Below are 19,482 nucleotides of genomic sequence, written 5' to 3'. Positions count from 1 at the left end.
AAGATATTCCTTGTGGCCAAGTATATAGAGTAATTGCATTTTGCCTCTCTTTTTGTAGCTAATGTTACAGATCTAAGGGCATTGTAATATTCTGCCATGCCAGCTAATCAGTCTGGAAGTAAGGGTGGGAAAAAATAATCTGACTAAGCATACATGTGTTTTTCAGTATTTTTAAAAGTTATTTCTGTAAAATCTCTCTGACTTCTTAGAAGTATGGGTGCACGGATCCAAAGGATCATTATATCTTTATTTGCTTCCAGATCTTTCTTATTTATTTATTTACTGGTCAACTTTTCTAAAGTGTGGCTGGATGGCTTAGTGACTGAAGGGGTAAATACTAAACTAATAGTAATTTTAATTTACAGTGGAAACCTGTAGCAGTAGTAGCCCTTGAATTCCATGAACTGTAAAAGAAAATCGGTTAAAATTGTTCTTGGTTGCCTAACGGATGTTGTTCCAACAGCTTGGAACTCTGTTTAAAAATGAGTTTATTATAATATTTAAAACAATCAAGGTAAATACCCTATCTAGAAGGGACTATGGAAGTAAAGGATTAAATAATTTAGAAAAAAATTTTTGGACATTTAACTTCAGTTAATAAAACAGCATGGGGAGAGCAGGTGATGAAGAAGAAGCTTTTGCTCTGTGAATACCAATTGTGTGTTAGAGACCATATAGAGAGATACAGAACACTTGTGCTATTACATGTAGTTGTGATCTCATTTATCAAGCACTGCATTAGTCATGACTTATTTAAATCCTTTATTCTTTACAGACACTGATAGATTCCTTGTGTTAGAACCAAAGTATATTGTGATAGAGCCAGGAGAACGAACACTTTTCCATTTCCAAATTGTGTCTGCAAGCAATTACTCATCTCTGTATAAGCTGTGACCGAAACCCTTTCCTCAGTCACACTGACCGAGTTCTTCCTAGTTTTGCCCATTACAGTCATAATCCTTGGGGCCACTAGCTTGTATTCAAAGAAGAATCCCAATGTGGGGGTAAAAAAAAAAGGTTTTCAATCTAAGCCTTCCTGTAGTTTCTGGCTAACATCTCCTTTCTCTGGGCTGTTTCTCTTGGTTGTGGTAAAAGTGGTAGGGCTACAGCAGTGTCTCCTCAGCCAGTTCTGTCTCTCCAGTGTTGCTAAGTGACAAACATTTTCCTACATGTCCCCAGCTGTTAGTGCTTCCTATACAGGACACCCATTAAATCAGATGTGGTTGCAGATACGCTTCATTGTTTTGATAGCTAAGTCTTTCCTTTTGTACGATAGGGAAAAAACCCCCAACATTTACTAACGTCTTGCTTTTGATTTTGACAGTTGCTGAAGACCCTGCAAAATCACTTACTGATTCATCTCCTGGATTTGGGCATTCTTCACCACCACTGCAACCACCTTTAACAAACTCTGTGTCTACAGAAAACAGATTTCACTCCCTCCCTTTTAGCTTGACAAAAACGTCAAGTACTAATGGTACTATTGGACATAGTCCTCTCTCTCTATCCGTTCAGTCAGTCATTGGTGATGTAAATACTACGGCTAACCAGGAGAGTCCATCAACAGCAGGCCCAGCTGGGAACTCGCATGGTCTTGAAGCAGGTTCCTTGGCTGAAGTTAAAGAAAATCCTCCTTTCTATGGAGTGATCCGCTGGATTGGCCAGCCCCCTGGAGTAAATGAAGTATTAGCTGGACTGGAACTGGTAAATATAAATTGTAGTTCATATTAATATTAATTACATGTTACTAGTTTTGTTCCTGAGAGTTGGTGCCTGTATACTTTGCAAAGCAGTCAGTCTGGAGGAGTTTTCACGCAGGTTGCCATGTGATCTCCTTACACCATAGCTAACTTCTTAGACGCACTCTGACTTTTGTGGCTGCCCTAGACCTTACTCTGTTAATAGGCTCTGAGATGTCTGTGTGCCACGATGGGTATTTGAATTTGTAGGACTGGTCACTGACTTTAAAGGAGTGCCCTTGCCTTAGATCATGGAGATTTTAATTGAAAAAATGCGACTATATTTAAAGGTTCTTTGAAATGCAGATTTACATAAAATGCCCTGGCTGTAAGAGTCTTTATTGAATATCAGTTTTTTGTTTATTTTTTGCATACCAGCAAATAGGCAGTGTCAGAGTTACGACTGTCAGAGTCGTAACACTGGTTTTGATAATCGATCGTAGTGATATTCTTCATTTGACAGCCATGTGCGTTATGTGTTCCTATGGGCCCTTTGTAAATTCACAGTTGCTGCAAACATGAATTGCTGTTATGTACTGACATTTACTCTGTGGCAGCTGCTGCCAAGGTTGTGATTGGGTATCAGTTAAATTAATGTGTACGCAGTTAGGGAGATGGGGTTCTTTATTTTGGGATAATGTCCAATAAAATTTCAGATAAAGCAGGGTACAATTATGTAAAACAACAAACATCTTCAGCAGAGTAGGTGAGAATGTGACTGGAATTTCAGCTGTTACAGAAAATCCTGATGCTTGTGGGTTTTTTTGGGTGAAGCTCAAGCTATAGCTTGCCACAGGTGTTCTGAGACTCAGCATGCCTTGTGTTAAACTGGGATCTTGGACTTGCCTGTCATGCATTTCTGCATTAAAAGCTGGCAATTGTTAGTAAGCAGACAGTATACCTTAAATCATGTTGTCAAAGATAAGTAATGATAACTTGTTATTTTTCATACCTAGTTTGTGTTGTCTTTCACACATTCTGTGGGTTCTGAAGCAGGCATTTTTCTTGTGCAGGCCACAGTCACACTGGAAGTATTCACACTACCCAATGCTTAGTGATTTTTAATTGAGTTTTGAAAGGTGCCCGGTAGCGTATGTGTGCTCTTTCTAGCTACAGAAGGAATCTGGAGTGACTGGCTAGCTTAGTTAAGTTCCTAATGTTGACTACGTTTAATTTTCACTCTCCTGCCTCCCCCAAGCTGCTTCTGATGGAATTTTTGTTTCATTTTTGGATGGAGTGAAAGTTTAAGCAGGAAGAAAAAAACGAAAAAACCTCTTCATTTTCTCAGTAAATACAGTTAAAGAGCACCTCAGCTGAAGCTTTGTATGCTAAAATGCAGGAACATTGTATATCAAGCTTCAGAGTACCTGAAGGGTGACTTATGGGTAGATATTTTATCAAAAGTCTTACTGCAGAATTCTAGAAATAAGAAAAATAGTGAATTCTCACTTGAATTTTCAGGAAGATGAGTGCGCAGGTTGTACGGACGGAACATTTAAAGGAACTCGATATTTCACTTGTGCTCCGAAGAAAGCTCTTTTTGTTAAACTCAAAAGTTGCAGGCCAGATTCCAGGTTTGCCTCACTACAGCCTGTGTCCAACCAGATTGAACGCTGCAACTCTCTAGGTACTGAGCTTCTGCTTATTACTTATTTATCAGCTGGGAACTGACCTGGGTTTTGGTTTCATTTATTCCTGCAATATGTTCTCTGTATTGAACACTTGAAAATCCGTACAGATATTACTTAAATGAGATTAATGAATCCATCTGTACAGAACATAACACTTTTGTGGATTACTTTTTTATGCTTTAAAACAAGAAAATGTTCATATATTTAAAGAAATTTCATAAGATTAAGGGGTTATTTGTTATACTGTACATTTTTTTACTTTAGAAGTTGTAAAGCGCTCTTGCTGAAAATGCTATTTGCAACTCCAGCAATATGTGATTGCATTATCAGAAATACAGTTTTTTTTCTATAATGCCAAATTAATTTTTTTTTTCCTAAATATTAACACAGAAAAGCATGTATTTTTATGGTGGAAGGTAGTGGTGAAAAACTCAATTTTTTTCCTAACTTCAAATGTTTTAGATTTCTTGGGTCATGCTGTGTTGCTTGGGACAACAGCAAAGAAAAAAGTGTCTGATACTTGTAAGATAGTGTGAACAGGGCATTTATAATGAAAAGAGAATGTCATTCCTACTTGCTAAAATTTATTCAGTGCTGCAGGCGTTTTGAAGCATTCTTAACATTGTCAGTGGAATGCAAGGCCTTGTTCACTCTCTGGAAGACAGTGAGTCTCACCTATAGTAAAAAAAAAATTACACTAGGGCAGCAACTTAGCTATAAAACTTTAATAGGAAAATCTCAAGTGGGATAAAATTTGAGGCTTTAAAGTGTCTTTTGAAAAAAAAAATTTCAGCCTTTGGAGGTTACTTAAGTGAAGTGGTAGAAGAAAACACTCCTCCAAAAATGGAAAAAGAAGGTTTAGAGACAATGATTGGAAAGAAGAAAGGTATCCAGGGTCATTACAACTCCTGTTACTTAGACTCCACCTTATTCTGGTAAGTTCATAATTTGAATAATGGCATCCCATGCTAGAAATGCAGAACACGTGATCTTTGTTTTAATGGCTGTCTGTCTGTATTTCTGTGCAGCTTACGAAGTCATGCACTGCAGTCTTTGACACATTACTATGCTCTCTCAAATTTGAACAAGTTCTGCAGCATTCGCTGCCTAACATGAAGTGCTAATCATGTCTGCTAATCTGTCCTAATTGTACTGGCCCTTACATATCTATATTAATTTTGACTTTAAATGGTTAAAGGATGAACGAATACACAGGCTGGGGGTGGAGGGAGGGAAATGTCTCGTATAACTTATTTGCAGAATCCTGCCTTGGCAACTGGCTTTGTACTCTGCTGCAGAAAGGATACTGGGTTGGAGTGGACTTCTACTATTTAGCACAGCTGTGTTGTCCTCTGTCCATAATTCTCTCTTTTTGAGTTTGTTTAGTTCTTTAATTCTTCCTGTGGCTTTGCTTGGTTTGTCTTTATGTTGCTCGGGCATCTGAATGGTCGGAATCTTCCAGAATGAAAATAACCTTTCTTTTCATTTTGTCTTTGTAGCCTGTTTTCTTTTAGCTCTGTTTTGGACACTGTGTTACTCAGACCTAAAGAAAAGAATGACGTAGAGTATTACAGTGAGACTCAAGAGCTGTTGCGGACGGAGATTGTGAATCCTCTGAGAATGTAAGTGAAAACATGACCTGGTCTCTGGTCTAATATAAATGTTATACTAGATCCTGCTGTGTATGCATTCCTATTGCAAACCTGAAAAGTTTGGATCTGCTGCTTGCCAGTCTGTTCTTTTTTTTTTTTTTTGAGTATTTTTACTTGTTCATGGTAAATTTAAGCAGTGCTAACTGGAGTTAGTTGTTCATTGTTTGGTGATAAAATATCTTCACTTGTCTCTATTTGGAAATGTGACCAGCATAAAGCTATTGTAAAATTTGTATAGTTATGAATACACAAGCATTGATAAATACAAGTTATGTTTGTTTGTGGCATTTGTATTTACAAGTTTTTAATGCTGCTGTTCTTGACAAGAAAAGTAGTTGGGTTATCTTATGTGAATTTTAACAATTTGATGGGGCTTTAAAAAGTTTCATTAACTTTTACATGTAGTCTGCAAGTGGTCAAAACGCTTTTATTAAAAGAGCTTAACATGAGCTTTGTAATTTCTTAGGCACAATCAACAAAGGAAATACGGCAAAAATCTGCATGAAAAGTTATTTGTCTTTAGCTTAATTATTTTTTTAAACATGTAAATCATACAGTTGTAGTTCTGAAACCCTATGGGCTGTCACTGAGCAATTTATCGCAAGGTTTTACTTTTGATGTCTGGAATAAAATGATGGCTTGTGAACCCTTGTTCTTTTAAGGGGGTGTGTGGACTTTGTCCAGTGTGTTCCGGGGTTCTGTGGTGTAGGTAATAGGATACACACCAAGTAGCGGAAATCTCAAATGGCTGAGGAGACTGAAAGTCTTACTCCTCCTGCCTTTCCACCACGCCTAAAGCTTTCTCTGCACTTTCTGTAAAGTTTAGAGGAAAAGATTGAATTCTCAAAACTTCAGCTTGTAAGGTCAGCAATACAGTTCTGTATCTTCTTCTCAAATATTGAAATTTTTTTTTTATTAACAACTCCCACAGTGCTGCTATTATGTGACATTCTGAAAATGATGTATTAAGCGGCGCAAATTAGAGTGAAAACAAATCAAAGGTAATTGACTGACAAACCAGAAAACAGTTATCCTGGTAAGTTAGTCTTTAAAAAGAGCTCTTAAAGGTTATGCAAGAACGTTGAGCACTGCACTAAATTTGTACTGCATTTAAAAAAATGGAAGTTGGATTGAATATGAGGAGTCAATACATAGTTTTGAAGAAATACTGTACACTGTTAAGAAGGGTCTGAAAGCCTGTATTTCAGCACTTGAGAGTTTTGGGTGTTTTTCTGCTTCTCTACCTTGATCACAAACTAGCTAATAGTTTATTTAACTCATTTATCTTAGATATGGATATGTCTGTGCTACAAAAATAATGAAACTGAGGAAAATACTTGAAAAAGTTGAGGCTGCATCAGGATTCACTTCAGAGGAAAAAGGTAACTGGGGAGGTTTTTACTTCCTTTGAGATTCGTAAGAATCATCATATGAAACACCATGCTATCCAGAACAAAATACACAGATTTTTTTTTTTGTAGCAGTAATATGTCTGCCAGAGATTTGAGTCACCGTTGGGTGGTAAAAAGGTCTCTTCTGCTTCCTTGGGTCTGTAAGGAAGCCTGCTGTAAGTGTCTTTCACGGCCTGGATTTCTTTTCTTGGCCTTCCCATGTCCATGTAACCCTTCTAGCAGTTAGGGGAGATCTAAGACTCTTCCTCAGCAACGAAGACTGATAAGGCTGGGGTCTTTGTTCTCTGTCAAAATGTTACTCTGGTCCCTGAGGAACAAGCTTTCCACTACAACATTTCATTGGCACAATGGTTATGTAGTATTTTAATAAAAAAAAAAATCTGTATAAAATCAATTCCCAACCTCTTGATCTTCTGCTGCTTATGATGATTAATTAGCATTGTATTATGTAGCTGTTTCATTTTTGTTAGGGAGAACACTACTCTCTTTGTAAATGTGAAGTGCTGAAACCCAATATTTATTGCAGTTAGTGGGAGGAAGAGAAATATACCAGAAAACTCTCTGTGTTGGGGGAGAATAGACCTCTGGGAAGCTAGTGTGGGCTGCATTCTGGGTTAGAGAACTCTGTCTCTAGTTTAGATGAACTTTGTACTATTGTGTGGTTTTTATGTAAGTGTTACTGTCACTGCTTGCCGCTTCTCTGCAGTTTCACTGTTTTCTTTCGAAAGCTTTTATTTCTCCTGAGAAAGTTGTGTGGCACCAAATGATTCCTCTGAAATACAGAGCATCTTTTTTGATCTTTACGGGAAAGCTTTGTTACTCTGAGCCTGTATCTTTTATTAGGGCCATTTGACACTAAAAGAGTAAATAGAGGTTTGTGTCATGAAAATGTTCATAGTTTGTCATAATCTTATTGTGTTAATAAAGCTGCAAAAATGAACCGTTACTTTTTCCTATTAAAATTTTGACAATTTTAATTTAAAATCAGTCTTGAATAATGTATCTGCTTTTGCATACTAACAAGACTTTTTTTTTCCCTCCCCCTCCTCCCAGATCCAGAAGAATTTTTGAATATTTTATTTCACCATATTCTAAGAGTTGAGCCACTGCTGAAAATAAGGTGAATGTTTTTACTTTGTTGAACTTATGTATTTGCAGAGGCTGATGAGGAGAGAGTACCTGCTGCCTTTCAAATCGAGGTAGCTCCTAGAGCACTTTTGACTTGTGATTCACATTTCTAATAAGATTCAATATAATAAAGTTATACGGACACATTTGACACTATTTCCTACCTTTTTAGGTAGGTTGGTTTTGCCCTGTCTCTTGTTGCAAAAGCTTGCGAATATAGTTCTATGAGAACTGGACAAAGATTCCCTGTCCCAGTGCTGTCTAGTCGAGAGCCTTACTGTCTCAAAACTTACATAAATTGGTAGCTTAATCCTTTGTCTCTCTCCCTATCCATATAAAACTCTGTAGTGGTTTTGTGGTTCTTGTTTTTGAGGGGGGCCGTTATAGTGTGTGTTTGGTGGGTGGGTGTCTTTTTTTTTTTTGTATTTTGGGGTTTTTTTGTGAGGATGAAGAAGTTTATCCAGGCCACTTACTATGGCGAGCATTGGCAGTTAAGGTAGGCTAGTACCCTTCTTCATGTTTGCCTAGGTGTGGAAGGCTTCCTAACAATTAGAGTGGGACAGCCCCTAAATTGGGATTATCCTTTTGGAAAGTTCTCTGTTAACTATATAGCAACTCTAGCAACAGTAGCCATCTGTGTGAGACTTCTACTGTAGGAAGCAGTGTAAGTATCTCCCTGATTAAAAGGAAATATTTTATTAAACCCAGTCTTTTTTAACTCCTTATTGGGAATATCATACTGAAGAGAACTACTGTTGTTCCTTTTGATGTTTTATTACTGAAACTCTCACTTGTCTTTCCAGTGAAAGCTGCTTTAGTGTGTTGGAGTTTTTGATGCATATGCTTAGGAAGTATTTCTCAGTTCAGTAATGCATAGGTATATGTTTTTAAAACATACTCTGAAACTTATACTGCTTTGTTGTAAATGAGTTTTTCTAAACTAAACAGAAATCAGCCCACACTTTTAGATGATAGGCAGTCAACTATTACGGATTTTGTTGTTGGCTTTCCCGCCCCCCCCCAAAGCACGATACATTTCAATGTAGAGAGGCTGTCATATAGACTATTTTCTGGTGGGTGTCATTTTCCTAGTAAAATACAGTCATCGTTACAGTAGGGCTTCAGAATCTGTTTTTTTTTAAATCTGTTTTTAGATCAGCAGGTCAGAAAGTACAAGACTGTTACTTCTATCAAATTTTTATGGACAAAAATGAGAAAGTTGGAGTCCCAACAATTCAGCAGTTACTAGAGTGGTCATTCATCAACAGCAACTTGAAGTTTGCAGAGGTTGGTGACAGCTGTTGCTTTGTTAAAGTGATGATACCTAGATACTTGCCCATTCAGCAATGGGACAAAAGTAGAATTTGGCGCAAAACCAAAATGCGGACATGTTGGAAATGGGGGTACTAGGTCCATGGTACAGGTTGCCTACATTACAAAAATATTTTAAGGTTGACTTAATGATATGCGTCCTTTGGCTGAACAGACCAAAATAATTTAGGTAAAGAATTACTAGAAGAAAACTACTTAGTTACTGCCAGGAAGTTGTCTTAAGGACTAATATTTTAAGATACATTTGTTTGTAAAAAGCTTTACAAAGGGAAGACTTTCCCGCCCCCTCCTCCTCTCCGCCCCCCCTCCCATCATAGGGGAGCATAGTCCAGTATATTTAATGTCATACTTGAGCAAGACTGGGACTTAGTGACATTTGACAATGATTTAGATGCCACTTTCCTGGTTTTTTAGCTGTAGTTTCACTCGGACTGAGTTTTGGTTTACTTACCGTCATCTTAATTTTGAAGTCAATGGGCTGCAAGTTTAAATAACATGAATATGTTTATAGCGTTAGAAGTATGTCTCTGAAATTAGATAATTGTCTATCTGAAGCTCATTACATATGTTCTGGCATTTTACCTAGGCACCCTCTTGCCTGATTATCCAGATGCCTCGGTTTGGAAAAGACTTCAAAATGTTCAACAAAATTTTTCCATCCTTGGAATTAAATATAACAGACTTACTTGAAGATAGTAAGTATACAACATTGCGTTGTGTAATAAAAGAGAGTTGTTGAGAGTGACTGAAGTGCAAGTAAGTACTCCTGGTAGTTCTGTTTCTTTTTCTTTTTGTTTTTATTAAATATCTAACAAGGTAGTGCAAGATGCTCGGGCTGAGGGGAAAGGAAAGTTTACTGGCTAGAATGCTGGGGTTTTTTCTCATGTCAAAAGCTATAGTTCAGAAGAATGTATAGAATAAAATTTGGTTGGCTATGTTTATTTAATTCTTGAGTATCTGTACACCTAAACTTAGTATTTCAAGACAGTGTTGTTAAAATTGAGTTACTAGTAGCAAAACAATTCATTAATATGGCAGGTAGGAAATCTTAAAAGCTAAGTGTAGCACCGAGGTTGGTTAACAGGTATTTACAGTGTTGACTATGTGTCATTAGTCTTCATCACTTTGTGCTGCTTGTTTCTAAGTTTTTTTGTCATTAGTTTATCAAACTAGAAGAAGAGAACCTGAGATTAGTATATAAACCTGCAGCATGTAGTGATGGTTCATTTTTCAAGTATAAATCTTACCACTTTTTTGTGACCTAAATTTCTGACATTTGTCATCCACTGTCATCCAATGAATTTTTCATTGCATTACCTAAGAAAAGACACCTGCTTATAAATTTGAGATAAGAATTAATAAAACTGCTAAAATTTATTAGAATGCTAATCTCTGAAACTGTCATGGCCTTTTCTTTCACTGTCTTGACCATCACCTTATGCTTTTTTTCCTTTTACCACCTTCCTGGTGTTAGGCATAGTGGCTAAGCTAGCTGTACCAATATGATAAGAAAGAACTAATGCCATTTAAAAACCTGTTTTTACTTGTTCATGCGGTTCATAAAACTTAATTTTTATGATCTTCTGTTTTGCAACTTATCACTGTAAACCTTTTTCTCTTATTCCACATTACATCAAAGGGAAGCAGTTAAACACAGTGGTACATTTCTGCTTTGATTAGAAATCTGGTTTTAGCTTTTTTTAATGAAGTGGTTTTCTCCATTTAAAGTAGTAATCTCCCTCCTTTCCTTACCCCTCATCTTAAAAAAACAACCAACCAACCAACCAAACCAAAAGAAAAAGCCTCTCCAAATTGCAGACTAATATCATCTTTAAAAATGCAGCTCCCAGGCAGTGCCGTATATGTGGAGGGCTTGCTATGTATGAGTGCAGAGAATGTTATGAAGATACTGATATTTCTGCTGGGAAAATCAAGCAGTTCTGCAAAACATGCAATACACAAGTAAGTTTTTGTCTTTGTTATTCTACGTGGGTTTAATCCAAATGGTACAAACTGTAGTAATCGACAGAGAGGCATAAAAGTGTTGCGAGACTTTCTCACCAGCGCTAGTTTAACTGCGCCCACCAAGGAAAGTATAGCCTTTGGTGACAAATCAGGAACTCCGCCTGACTCTGCAATGTTCTCATCAACAGTTTCTTCATCAACAAGATGAAGATGGCAACTGCCAAATCCAGGACTGAATGCAGGGGAGAAGTAGTAATTGTAGGCAGACCGGAATCTGTTTCCTGTCGCCTGCTTTAAATCCTAGTTTTACATACATGCTGCCTTGTTTGAATTGATAAATTCATGAGATAGAACCATTTAATGTTGATAGCTGTTTGGTAACTTGCATGAAGCTGTCATAGTCACAGCTCGTTTTCAGGTCTGAGCACAGTAGAAAATAGTTGTGTTAAATGTCACCTTCCTTCTAACCTTAGATTTGAATTTTCTGGGCAATATTGACCTACACTGGTGGGGAAAAATAGAAGAAATGTTAAGTCTGCTACTGTTACTGCAGTTCCTTCTCTAATGCCATTAATCTTCAGTTCGGCAGTAATGTTTTTCTTGGCTTTGTCTGCCACTGAAACAAATAGTTCTATGGGGTGTTTTTTCTCTTCTGAAATATCACTTCAATTGTAGGTTCATCTTCATCCCAAGAGACAGAGTCATAAATTCAATCCATTGTCACTACCTAAAGATCTGCCAGACTGGGATTGGCGACACGGCTGCATCCCGTACCAGAAGATGGAGTTGTTTGCTGTTCTTTGCATAGAAACAAGCCACTATGTAGCTTTTGTTAAGTACGGGAGGGACGACTCCGCCTGGCTTTTCTTTGACAGCATGGCAGATCGGGATGGTAGATCTTTTATGTATTCTTACTAATTTTCTCTTCATTTTTTTTACATGTATTACTATTTTAAATTTCAGTGCCTATTTCTTAACGATTAGGGGATATTAATACCGTTTAACTTGAAGTACTTGATGCTGGGACACTAATCTTGACCCAGCCTTACCTCAGTGCATTGATTTCATAGTAGCCACTGATTTGCATAATCTGAATTTCATCTAGATTGGATGCCTTAGTAAGTAGATGGTACAGAAGTAAATGCAGAAGTTTTCTAGCAGGAGTCCATATACATTTATGTTTTGCAAGTTTCTTTGCAAGTTTGGCAGGGAGAATCCATTTTAAATCATCAACTGCAGGAATGTGTTCTTTCAGTCTGTATTTAAGTGGATATACACAATTACCAGATATTATGCAAATTTTTTTTGCTTTTGCTTAAATGGCTTGGTGTAGGTGTCTTGAGAATGAAAGAAATAGTCACACATTACAACATCTATGCTGTTCCTTTGAATCTCTTCAGAGTTATCAGTGGAAAACCGTTACTGTGGAATAATATAAATGTCAGTAAAACAAGCGTTCTCTTAGATACTGCTGTATTAAATAACGTTTAAATAAGGACTCTGTAATACATTCTGGTGCCTGAGAAAAACAGTAAGAGACACAAGTGTCAGACCCATAGTAACAGCTCTTTCTTTGCATGAAGAATTCTTGAACCCCCTCTGTTACAGTGTGATTTGAGGGGGCAGAGGGAGAAGAATCTTGCCTCCTGTTGGAAATGAAACTGCTACAGGATTGAAGTCTGTCTCTTAGTAACAACTAGAGGGCAATTGAGCTTTGTTTTAAAGTGCTCGAAATGTGTATGACTGAAGTCTGTAAAGAACACCTTTATTTCAGGAATCTAGTCGAAGGTGACCCTGCTCATTGCAGGGAGGTTGGACTAGGTGACCTTTAAAAGGTCCCTTCCGAGCGAAACTATTCTATGATTCAATGATCACGAGATACTCGCTGGATGTATCTTCTGCTGATCTTAGGGGTTTTGTATCACAAATACTTCTCTTCAGCTGGTGCAGTAAGCTAAAAATGTCTGCTGGGGAACAGTGTCATGGATGTCCATACTTGTGGTGTTTGAATTTGCTCATTTTTACATGGAGAATGGCCAGGAGCAAACTCTGCCTTAGTCTTGCAAGTCAGGTACAGTCACTCATGGTTTAGGAATTCACCAGCTGTTACCAGCTGTCATGTTATTAACAAATTCAGTAGCATTTGAAGTGGAGGTTGTATTCAGGTCACTCTCACAGTGTCGTATAGAATCTTTAGTGTTAACGAAACCCCAGAGTTCTCATTCTGGTGGGGTTTTTGTGTGGTGTTTGTGTGGGTGAGTATTTGTTAGTAACACCACAAGCTATTCTGATAGCAACTGTGATTTTTTTTTTTTTTTTTTTTAAACAATACACTTTTCCTGTAAGTTTACCCTGCAGTAGTCCAGAATGGCATATTTAGGGTTTTTTTTTTTTTTAGAAGGCATTTTCAAGAACTGGTGATGCTGTCATAATTAAACTACATTATAAAGAGTAAATATACGTAGATGCTATCCTAATCTCTTTCTCTTTCTTTCCTTATGGTTAAAAGGAGGTCAGAATGGATTTAACATTCCACAAGTTACCCCATGTCCAGAAGTTGGTGAATACCTGAAGATGTCTCTAGAAGAATTACACTCACTGGATTCCAGAAAAATTCAAGGTTGTGCACGGAGACTACTTTGTGATGCTTACATGTGCATGTATCAAAGTCCAACGATGAGTTTATACAAATGAACAACATCCTCTGGAGAACTGAAGAAACAGTACAGACCTATCTACTGTTGCATTTGCTGCATTTTCTGGTTAGTTTGAATGCAACCGTTGCTGGCAATGGATGCGATGACAAAGAAGAAGTTGACTCTCGGAGCAAAAGGATTAGTGTTCCAAAAACTACATGTGGAGTTCTGTAACTGAAGTATTTAAGCATTTTGCACTCTGGGAAGTGTGCTTGTGTGTGTTTGTTTTATAAACAAAGTGAAGTTACTAAAACTTAAAGCTTTAAGTGCATTGATTATACAGAAGCTTTTTTGAAATGTTCACGGTGGAATTACATCAGGAGAAACCTCTTTAGTCCATTCAGTCTATAAAGACACACAGTATTCTTGCTCAGTGCATTTCTGTGGACCAAGGATGATGATGCTTTCATGTTTCTCTGCCCTCCACACCCACCGCTTCTCCCCACCCTTGGTCTTTTTAGCACCATAGATACTCCCTCTTGAAGAGAGAGTAACTTCAGTTTCAGCAAGAAAAATTTTAGACTGTTCATTGCATATTAATTCTGTTCTGTTATCTCTCTGCTACATTCTTTTCAGTTCACACATTTGCATCTTCAAAAGTTAATGTTCATTTAAAGATCTGAATTCCTACCTTGTGAAAATCAAGCACACAGATTTGCTAGCTGTTGTTAACTTGTGATTTTTGGAGAGGGAAAAAGAGGAGGAGAAGAGGGTATTAAGGCGAAGTGTAATTGCTGAAATATAAAATTAGCAATGAAAGTTAACAGATGTCTTTAAGTGTCTATTTTTAAGAAACAAAGCAGTTTGGAACAGAACAGCAGCTATACGCAAATGATTCGAGGACAAAACAATAAAATAGCGGATTGCCTCAGGGAATGTTACTGAAGTGGATTCTAGTCCTTGGTAAAACAAAACTGACTTTTCTACAGTACGTGAAGCTACTGCCTTGGGAATGTGTTATACATCTGACTGACTCTTCATTTCAGGATTACTAATGAATATTAAAAATCTCTGCCTGGAAAGATGAAACTAAGTAAAAGTAGATTAGAGTTTTACTGTATACCAAGTACCTAATGAAAACTAACTTGAAAAGCTGCAGAACCTGTGTTGATGTAAAATATTATCCTTTGAAGTCTGTTGTTTAGTTGCTTTTTAGCTACTTCTGTCTACACTGACTAGCAAACATGCAACTATATATACAGTAAAATCTGGTTGTACAAACTGCATATATGAGCTGTACATTTTCAGCTCTAAGATGTTTTATATGGAAAACTTCATTTTTGGATCAAGTCTGTAGAAGGAGAGGTCACAAAATATAACAGAGGAAAAGCCACTTTGATAAAGCCACTGTTTTAAAGACAATGTAGAAAATATGGTTACTTTGTTCTTCTTAGAAAGCCTCAATTCTTTCTTTGGACAGTACAGAACAGTGCTAGAGAGATTTTAAAATTATGCTTGAAGGACTAATCTAAAGCAAGGGATTCCAAGAGAGTTGATCTGTTCCATTAGCTGCTGCATGAAGTGTGTGCTAATTTTTCACTCTGAAGAGCAAGAAAGTGATTAGAAATGTCACTGTTGCTTTTGCCTCTAATAGTCTCCTGGCTTCCGTGTTCCCTTGCCTTATTTATCTAGTCTGTGCTCCTTGGCAAAACTCTTGTTTCTTTAGTTTCAGTACTACTAGGAGCTCTTGAGTGAGGCCTTAGGTGATGGATTCTATAACCATCTGTCAAGGGAGGCGTTATTGGCCATTTGCTCTTGCCTGGCTGCATACCATCCTGTTCTGGGATAGCAGTTGCAGATGCTCAGATGTGTCAGTGAAGGTGCCATAGGCATGATGCTCATAGGCAGTATAAGGTAAAAACACTAGTTATAGGTTGTATTTATTAAAATGGGCTTGGGAACACTTACATTGTCCGAGCAAAAAGGTATGCTAACCCACCCTTGGTTGCGTGTTGAAGAGGAAGTCAGGCCACGGCCTCCAGGTAGCTTGGGTGATGTTTTTAAAAAAGAGCTGTTTGCAAAACAAAGGCAAGAAGGGGCTTGCAAAAAAAAAAAAAAAAAAAAAGGCAATAATAATACAACAAACAGACTCTTACCTTGCTCTCTGCAAAGTTTGATACCTTGTTTGATACCTGCACTCCCCTTGTGACTCGCCCTGAAAGCAGGTGCAAGTGGTGCACCCTTCTGACAAGGAGTGAACATAAGCAAAGTGAACAAGTGCAGAGCTATGTATCAGTGAGACCGCTCTGAATGTCTGGATTCTTTCTCTTTCCTAACCCTAGATTCATTCTCTGGTTTTCCCAATGCACTAACTTTCATGTGTTTTCCACTTGTGTCATCCTTCTCCCTCTCACCCCCAACCCTTCACATACATTACGTACTACCTAAACTTACAGTTGCCTTACCTCTTCCTGCCTGAGCTAGGAGAACAGCCGTGGAACTGCTGTGGCCAGAGGGGGGACTTTGGCTTGGCAACCACTATTCATTTCTAGATGAATAATCTTGTAGCAGAATACCCGGTCTTTTTCACCACTGCAAATATCCAAGAATCCAATTTTTTCACGATGCATATTTTCTTAGCAGATGTTAATAGAAGTAGATGGGTGTAAATGAACTGCTTGGCTTCTTGCCTCCAATCTTCTGGCCTTTGACTGGAAATGGAAGTGTGAGCTCTTACTGCAGTACATGCAGAGGACATACAGAAAAAAACTGAGGGAGTTTAAATGCATTATTGTGCACGCTATTTGGTGACAAATACTGTGTTTCAAAATGCACATATTTATAAAATTGCAAAACAGTAAACAGTTTTGCAAACTGTGTGTGATTACATGGTTAGTTTATTGCCTATCAGTTAAGAGGGCAGACGTGTGTTCTGTAGCATAAAAAAAAAAGTTGGTTTGGACGACTGAGTGTTCTTTTAATCCAAAAAGTATTGCTTTACAGAGTACTATGTTGGATTGGAGATAATCTGGCAACGTAAATGAAATGTTATGGAAACTAACCCAAATTTTTCCTCTCGTTTCTCAGAAGGGAGTATACAGTCAGAAAAGTGGTTTCGCTGTGAAAGGAAAATTGTAAAATAATTTACACACAAGGGCAAGAAGCTGTTTTTAGCCTTCAGCGTATATTCTAGGGGACTTGAATAAGCTATTTTGTAGAAACAGCCTGCATTTGAAAGCATCTGCTGCTGTTAAATAAAATGCCCAAAGATTCCAGTAACTGAACTCCCAACACTTTTATGTGTTTAATGCATGAGACCCTCCCATCAGTTTTTTTATATGGTGAATGTGCCCATAAATTAATAGCACTTACTTAGATGATTGTGTCATAGTTTGGCGCTGAAGTATTTCTAACAATGGCCTTAACCTGTGAGTGGGAAATCACATAGATAATACGGTTCCTGACAGCCTGTGAAAACAAAGTTTCCTAAGATGTAAACTTTCATAATTGGGGAGAAAAAACTGGACCCCTCTATACAACTCTCAGCCCCTACTCGCTAGTAATTTTTAAAAATCGGGGCTCAAATCAGTAGAAAATTGAATAAATTACTGTGCCACTAAATGCTTGCTTATTTTGAACATAGAGGGTAAAGAGAAAAAGTGATGCCTTCTTATACATTACTAAGAAAACAAACAACCAAACACAGAAACTCCAAACCCACAGTAAGCTACATCAGAATGCTTGTCCTCTGGTGTGGGAGATAATTGGAGGAAAAAATAAAAAATTATGTATGTTCAGTAAAGGTCTTTCTAATATCTGTGATACTGATTCTGTGCTCTTGAAAAATGTAGTACTGTTTTACTAAACAGTCAGTCTGTGAGATTTCCATTTTAAGCAAGTACTCTATGTAACAGGAATTACTCATAAACGGCTCATTTCAATGCACTCACTTTTCTTGTGCACTTTATAATCCACTGAACAGATGAACTTGGTCACCACGATCCCCAGTGACAGCCTGCTTAATACAATACTAAGGCACAACATGCTGCAAACTGGAATTTTATGGTTTCAGAACTGAGTTGGTATAAAAAACAGCTTGAAAGCTTTGTGTATATTTACCAGTGTAACAAAGCATGTTTTTCTCTGTTCTTGATGTTTTGCTAAATAAACATCCCATGTTTTGTGCACAAACAGTCTCTTAAGCTTTCAAAGGCTGTCTCCAAGAATGAGTTAGGGAAACAAACTGTTGTATCAGATTGTCCTCAACTAGCCTTAACCTTTTTTTTTCCCCGCCCAATGGTAGAACGGAATTAGCTGCTGCTGGAAAGGAATGTACCATGTGCTCTTTCTGTATTAATTTAAAATATTATTCTTATGGCACTATTAATTGATTTGGGGGCTTGGAGTTTTGGGAAGTGTCACGAACAGTAATGAATACAGCGTTGAAGTAGCTTGTTTTGTATACTTATAGAGGGATTTCTTTTCATATATTTTTGGTAATCTTTCTTGATTTTGACATTTCTAGGAAACTCAGGAATTGCTGTACTATATCAGATCAGGTCTAAGTATACTACTTCTGTCTTACCAGTTAGTTCCTGATACTATAATGGAAAACTAACGAAAAGCTGCTATAGCTAACTAACTGTAGTCTGCCTATGGGGAAAAATTAATTTATTTTTAAATGCTTAATACACTATGTTACTGACCCTAGATGAGCAGTGCCTTCTGGGATCATACTGTAGCTTCAGTGCTGCTTCCGTAGTTACCATTTAGGAGACCTGCACACCAAGTTTGCCTGCTTTCTCTATCTAGAAAAATACTGCTATCCAGCATTTCTAGGTTTAATTTTTTAAATTTTCTGAATATTCTACTACTACTGCTAATATCTACCTGGGACTTCCTACCTGTAAAAGGAATGCTGTCAATGTAAGTATTTTTAAAAAATCTTTATCTTACTGCAAATACTTAAACACTTGTAAAAATACTCACAAAAGATATTCTCAGGAAATGTATGATCTGCAGTGTAAAGGGTTGTGGGTTTTGTTTGTTTTTTTTTTTAAACTGGGTTTTTAATTTGCAATAAGATTATTATTTGACCTTTTAAAAGCTAAAGCTGAGCCCTCCTGTGAATCATTATAGGGAGGGTGCTCAGAACACCTCACTCAACATTTTTATAGCAGTAACAACATCAATGTTTATCTTCAGTAGAGCTGAGCTCTGGGGAGCCGCTGCAGCGGAGGTTTGCCTGTCTTTCGAGTATCCAGTCACAAGAGGGCAGTGCCTGTTCCAGCTGGAAACTTCCTGCCTGTTCTAACCCACAGCTTTAAAAAACGTGGATTTATATTCATATGTGTCTATACAGCTATTGTAATGCTTTTTTCATAGTGCTGCTCCTAAAACTACTTTTGGACTAACACAATTAGGTACATATAAAACTTCCACAGGTTTATAAATTTCAAATATAGGCCAGATCTAATGCAAGGGGTCTTTAGCTCAGAACGGGCGGTGTGTGCGATAGTCAAGCCCGCAGGCAGTTCCTAAGCCAAGTGCTGCCGGTTGAGCTCAAGTCCCTGCCGAGCATGGGAGCAACGCGAGGGCTGGGCAGGCCCATCGCACAGCAGCATGAGTCTGGGCAAGGCAGCATTGGGCCCTTCCTGCACCAAAACTGCCTGTGGATCTTTCTTGGGGCCTAGCCGTGCTGCGCAAAGCTCCGATAATGGAAAATCGGATCCAAATGAAGCCGCTGTTTGAGTGACTAAAGCAGATACCAATGGGAAACGTAAATACCTGGGAGATCTTGGGGCATTTGTAGAGCTTAGTGGAAGCTAATGAGAACTGTAAACAACTTGAATGCAGTAGTAATTTTTCAAACCAAGAACTTTCATGCAAATAGTCATAGAAAAAAGCAGAGTGTGAGTCACAATCCTCAGTCACTTCACGAGGAGCAGGGCCAGCCGTGGCTGCTGCACCGGGCCTGTGGCTGCAGC

At 37.8% G+C, this 19,482-nt stretch overlaps 1 protein-coding gene across 1 annotated transcript in view; it reads left to right on the top strand.

Annotated features, from left to right (window-relative positions):
- CYLD (cylindromatosis (turban tumor syndrome)) overlaps positions 1 to 13,553 on the top strand; it is a 19,187-nt gene extending 5,634 nt beyond the window's left edge. Inside the window, exons 6-16 of the mRNA XM_010292542.1 lie at positions 1,325 to 1,704; positions 3,201 to 3,366; positions 4,164 to 4,305; positions 4,870 to 4,992; positions 6,313 to 6,404; positions 7,488 to 7,554; positions 8,717 to 8,849; positions 9,481 to 9,589; positions 10,738 to 10,856; positions 11,535 to 11,751; positions 13,369 to 13,553. Coding sequence (XP_010290844.1) covers positions 1,325 to 1,704; positions 3,201 to 3,366; positions 4,164 to 4,305; positions 4,870 to 4,992; positions 6,313 to 6,404; positions 7,488 to 7,554; positions 8,717 to 8,849; positions 9,481 to 9,589; positions 10,738 to 10,856; positions 11,535 to 11,751; positions 13,369 to 13,553 — 1,733 coding nt within the window. The remainder of the gene's footprint in view (positions 1 to 1,324; positions 1,705 to 3,200; positions 3,367 to 4,163; positions 4,306 to 4,869; positions 4,993 to 6,312; positions 6,405 to 7,487; positions 7,555 to 8,716; positions 8,850 to 9,480; positions 9,590 to 10,737; positions 10,857 to 11,534; positions 11,752 to 13,368) is intronic.
- Positions 13,554 to 19,482: the final 5,929 nt, after the last annotated feature.

Source organism: Phaethon lepturus, unplaced genomic scaffold, assembly GCF_000687285.1.
Source record: "Phaethon lepturus isolate BGI_N335 unplaced genomic scaffold, ASM68728v1 scaffold3028, whole genome shotgun sequence".
NCBI classification, from domain to species: Eukaryota; Metazoa; Chordata; class Aves; order Phaethontiformes; family Phaethontidae; genus Phaethon; species Phaethon lepturus.
Note: the sequence above shows the minus strand (reverse complement) of the source record. Positions and strands in the feature narration are given on the sequence as shown.